At 37.0% G+C, this 5,486-nt stretch overlaps 1 protein-coding gene across 1 annotated transcript in view; it reads right to left on the bottom strand.

Moving 5' to 3' along the window:
- Positions 1 to 5,486, bottom strand: part of slc44a5b (solute carrier family 44 member 5b) — a 55,361-nt gene that overhangs the window by 11,831 nt on the left and 38,044 nt on the right. The window contains exons 9-14 of the mRNA XM_014002918.1: positions 2,059 to 2,142; positions 1,594 to 1,706; positions 1,344 to 1,475; positions 1,150 to 1,249; positions 975 to 1,067; positions 780 to 867 (exon numbers count right to left, since the gene is read on the bottom strand). Coding sequence (XP_013858372.1) covers positions 780 to 867; positions 975 to 1,067; positions 1,150 to 1,249; positions 1,344 to 1,475; positions 1,594 to 1,706; positions 2,059 to 2,142 — 610 coding nt within the window. The remainder of the gene's footprint in view (positions 1 to 779; positions 868 to 974; positions 1,068 to 1,149; positions 1,250 to 1,343; positions 1,476 to 1,593; positions 1,707 to 2,058; positions 2,143 to 5,486) is intronic.

Below are 5,486 nucleotides of genomic sequence, written 5' to 3' on the forward strand. Positions count from 1 at the left end.
GGCTCTGAGAGAAAATTAATTTGAGGCTGAGTTTTTGATAAAAATCATTAAATTGCTCTAACTGTCTGTAAACCTGCAAAATCAGGGAAAATCTGTTAATTCCAGACATTCTGTTCATGTGAGCAGTTGTCAGCACCTGTCATCCTCCAGACGCATGACAGAGAGTGTCTGAGCCAATAACTTTTTTTTTACATTGATCATCTGACTGATTTAAATACATCTTAACATTCATGGGGTACTTTACATTGACTGTTTATGGTTGAGTGTGGGCGTGTAGAGGGTAGAACCTGAGGCGGGACCTTGTACTCAAACTCTGAGGTGCAACTGTGATGTATAAAAGGGAAGGTGCGCAGAAACGTGCGTACACACGGTTTTATAAATCTGAATTTTTTTTGGCGTACGCCATTTCCGCCTTTTGGCCGTACGTTCACTTTTAGTATGGTTTCCACGCAATCCTTTATAAATGAGACCCCTGGTCTTCTTTGGTATGCTACATTATCCCTTTCCCATTGGTAGCATTTGACTTTGATCCAATGTGGTGGCTTTCAAGATGGCTGCCATGTTCATGACATAGCCTTAAAGATAGCTCACCTCACACATTACTTTCTGGGGGCATTCAGACATTTCATTTTCCCTTTCATCTCTGAAATAAAAGGGTGTCCTGAGACTTTTGACTCACCCTGTATTTTTCTTTTTTTATAAAAACTCTACAATTAAAAAAAKCCCACATATTCCAGTTAAACAAGTATTTCCTTGTGCAGAAAGAGTGTGAGGCTAACCTTTGGACTGCATGTGAGGTTTGCATACATGCACTGATCATCAGTGGGCATCACCTTGTAGACCGCCTTACCTGAAGATGCCAAGAAGCTGAGGACACGCTGGTCAAGGCCATAACAAAAAACATAATGCAACAACCTGATCTTTAACATAACACTTAAACAGCAAAACCAGCATCTCAACAGTTAGAAGGATACACTGCTGTGACAGCAGAGTAAGATATGCAGATGGCCAGAAGTAAAAAGGTGATGAGAGGGTAGAAGAGAGTAGACATGATGTGACTGATGGCCCTAGAAATAAGATTAAATGACGTATGCTTAAAAAGGTCAAACATGAAATTTAAAGAATAGACATTTTTTCCCCTTCACTAACCTGCTTCCCTCCTTCAGTAGTGTTATAGCGATGCTTAACCTTGTTGCTAGAAACATCATCAAAACCACGATGATGGCCTCAGTCACACAGAGGAAGATTACTACAAAACAAAAAGGTAAACTCTTATCACAATTACTCTGATGAAATGTGCACGTCTTATAAAAACCTGAAATATACTTATGATGAAAACATACTGAAGATGAGCCACGTCTGACTGTTCTCAAGGTAAATGCTGAGGTCTGTTTGGAAGCCGATATCAGAGATGGAGATGTTAGAGTTTGGCTTCTTGCTCAGAGTGGTGTACACCCAGTAACAATGCCAGATACCTGAGAGGAAAGCAGAGGAGGACATGATAAGATAAGTCTATTACCAAAGCAGAACTGATCTCCAGCACACGCATGAGATGAAGCCACTGGCAAGGTGAGGCTGTTTGTGGGCACTTACCGTATCCGACTGCAGAGACGACGCCGATAATGACGAGCCACACTATCAAACCAGCTATGTAGCGCAGCAGGAGGATGAAAAGCAGACTGACCACTATCGTTATCGCCAGGCCTCTGCAACAATAAGGAGACGTATCATTACATGAAAACATTCTGAAAACCTTATTCTTTGTAATGGTGGTCAAATATTACCCATTTAATCTGTAGGTGTGTTTTAAACAGGGATTAAATGTCTGCATGCCATTGTTTTGTACAGTTTGAACATCAAAGATTTCCAACTTTAATATCATAAAAAGCATAGTTATATATAAACAGATTTGTATCTAAAAGAGCTTTTATCACTTTTACTGTTATCTGGTCAGTTAGTCAGTGTAATGCATCAGAAATGTTTTTCTTCCCACAGAGGAGCAGATAATTCACATTGAAACTAAGTGTGAAAATGGCCACAAACTGCAGCCATGCTTACACAAGGATCCACATCCAGGAGTTTGAAAAATCCTCTAAGATCTTCATGCCAACTTCTTTGGCATTCAGCAGACTGGCGATACTTCTGTGATGAGAAAGGAAATGTGGGAGAGAGAAGAAGAGGCAATAAAAAATATCAATTAAAAGATTTATTAACACAAAAAAGGATTGTGGCATATAATGAATATCAAAGTGTGCTAAACCTTGAAAAAGGAACAGTTGAAWGAAGAATACGATTTTTTAAAACCATTTTTACAGTTCATGCGAACTGTGTTTGATATTTTCAGCTCTAAAAGTATCTTATTTGTGATGTTGTTGAATATAACTACAAAAATACCACAACATTGGAAACAGCATTCCAAAGCTCCAATAGATGGCAGCAAACAGTCCAGCAGGTTAAAGAAACAACAGTCATTATGATCATGGTGTACAGTAATTGATACAACACATCAATAATCCATCTAAACTTAGCAAATGTAAGAAAATGTGTGTTTAGTAGATTATTCATTTATTGTAACAATGCTTCTTGGCAATAAATCTTATATTGGGCACCTGGCTGGCAGCATCTGGAGGTACCAGTACAAAAAAAAGTGTCAGTAGCAACCGCAAAATAAGCTGTTTGGCAGAGAAGATTTGACAAATTTTTCACGTGTACAACCCATATACCCATACTCTACTGCTCATCCCACAAATGCATGTTCCTTACAAATGTGGCACCATTTAAAAGGCAAATTATTAGGCTTTTCAGCTGTAGAAGATTTATTGCCATGAAGCATTGTTGCAACAAATAAATACTATACCAAAGACTAATTTCATTACTTTTTGTGCAAAGTATATAATGTGTGTGTGTATGGCAATATATGGCGTTAGCTCCAGAGTTAATGAGTGGGTCTCATTTCAGGGGCTGAAGCCTACCTACACCACGGCCCACAGAGGCCACACCCTTCACAYTCCGTGTAGGCTGCATAAAACATCTGTGAAGTGAGACGGTCTAGTCTTCGGATGACGTATGTTTGTGTGACCAAGCACTACCTCGTTACCATGGTGAAATGTTTAATAACACGTCTTCAGACTTAAAATGCATCGCATAGTATGCACATCTTTTCACTAGAGGAATAATGTCACAGTTAAAGTCATTATAAATAAATTAAAAAAACATTAATAACTTGGGTTTAGTACTCATAGTTGCATTTTTATTAATACCTCTTTAAAGCATAAATTTCACGAGCCAATTTGCTAAACACACATTTAAAACAAATTCTTCAGTTGCTTATAAATTTCCAAAGTATGCCAATTTGTGGGGAAAACCCCCCCCAACTCAGCCGTCTTTGTTTAGCTTGCTGACGGCACAATGATTCCTGGGATATCCTCGGCCTGCAAGGGCACTCCGATGCAGCCTTCATTTTGTGGGCCTTAAGGAGTCCACAAATTGGGACAGCTTTTGATGTGGGGCAGTGACAGAAAAGGCAGACACATGTGCAGCCCCTGAACTGAGACACGGCCAATAAATATAGCTTTAGCTCCCGAGCTAACATAGTGTTTTACATCACGTTTGATATTTTCAACAATTGGGCAGAACACAGAAACTACAAAATGTAACTTTATTGTTCTATTGTAGCATTAATTCCTAGAGACATAAAAAAATGTAAACTCTAAAATGTAAAAAGTCAAATTTTGAAAAGATTAAATATTTAATATAACATTAAAACATAAACTGTTTTACTGAAATAATAAATTAACAAATAAAGAGTGCAGAAGTGTTTGGACATAAATAGTGAAAGACTTATAAAAACTCTCTAACTCTTAACTCTACACCAGTTTACAAGACTGACATGAAACTCAAAGAGATGTTTACACTTCAYACTGAGAAGGTATAATAAAAATTTAATGCTAAAACTAATACTAAATCACAACTACAAGTTTGATTTTGGTCCCTAAAACTGACTAAACTCAGCATCTACAGTAAACCTGATGACCACCGGGGGGCACAACATTCTTTTCAAGTTTTCTGACTAAAAGTAGGGAATGACTTAAAAAAAGCAAGCTACACATAATTACATTAATAGTTTCTAATTTGTATTTATTGATGCATGTGATGAAGTGTAGGTGAGCATCCTTACTGATCAACAAAGACAATTAGACTTCATTCAGTCACTTTGTTCCCCTGATAAATCATCCAACAGTTGCTTTTAAATACTAATTGAGTTCAAAATAGTTATCACTTTTCATCCATGCACTTAACATGTACACACATGCAACAGTGAAATATTGTGTGTACTGAAACAGATGCTGCTTGTAAGAAATACAGAGAAATCAACCTAGCCTGCTTGTGTTTTTAGGAAAAACATACCAATTCATCCTAAAAGTTTAAATATCTGACTTGAATGGAACTGCATTTAAGAATTTCTTCAATGAAGTGGGTACAAAGCAGGCTGAGGCAGGCACAGTGTGGGTGGAGGTGGGTACAGAAATACCTATGGGGAAAGGTTTAGTTTTACACCCACAAATATGAGTGGTGAAAAGTCTGCAAAAGTACAATATTGCTAAAATGATCTGGAATCAATAGAAAGTTTAAAAAATGACTGCTTTCAACCTCTTTAATCCTATTAAGCTCTTATTTCTTAACTCTTAGTTTGTGTAAAGACAATTTGACAACAGCAAAAACAGAATTATGTTTGTTTATATCAACTAACCAACTGTATAATGTCACATTTTCTGAAGTTTGCCTTGTAAACTGTCTGAGGTGTTCATATACTGCACAAAACAGCTGTTTGAAAGGGAAACTCCAACTAGTTTTAACATTAGACATTATTAACTTCTACTATAAAAACTAGACTGTTAGCTCCAGAGTTAATGCATATATGCAGTGGTGGGCAGCACTAATCTAAAAATTAGTTCCACTAGCCCTAAAACACTTACTCAAATATTTAGTTCCCCTAATTCTAAAGCACTGATGCACTGAAAGTTTTAGAAAAAGCTAATTCTAAAGCACTAACAACCCAGTCAAACCATGAACATTCTTCAACAGACAACATGAGCCACATTTTGCCATGTTGCTCTGTAAAGACTTATCATTGACATTCCACAGCTGTATTTGAGTTCATATGTTGTCACCTGGTGGATAAGTGACACATATATGAACAAAATGTATGACAGCTTTCACTGTCAGCTGTTAACATAAACATTGATCAATAACATTTACAGCGGGTAAAATAACTATTGAACACGTCATCATTTTTCTCAGTAAATACATTACTAGAGGGGCTAATGACATGAAATTTTCACCAGATGTTGGTAACAACCCAAGTGATCCAAACATACAAAAGAAATTAAACCATAAATGTCCAGAAATGAAGTTATTTGTAATAATGTGGAATGGCACAGGGAAAAAGTATTGAACACATGAAGAAAGGGAGGTGTAAAAAGGCA

The sequence above is a fragment of the Austrofundulus limnaeus genome, unplaced genomic scaffold, assembly GCF_001266775.1.
Source record: "Austrofundulus limnaeus strain Quisiro unplaced genomic scaffold, Austrofundulus_limnaeus-1.0 Scaffold15, whole genome shotgun sequence".
Lineage (NCBI taxonomy): Eukaryota > Metazoa > Chordata > Actinopteri > Cyprinodontiformes > Rivulidae > Austrofundulus > Austrofundulus limnaeus.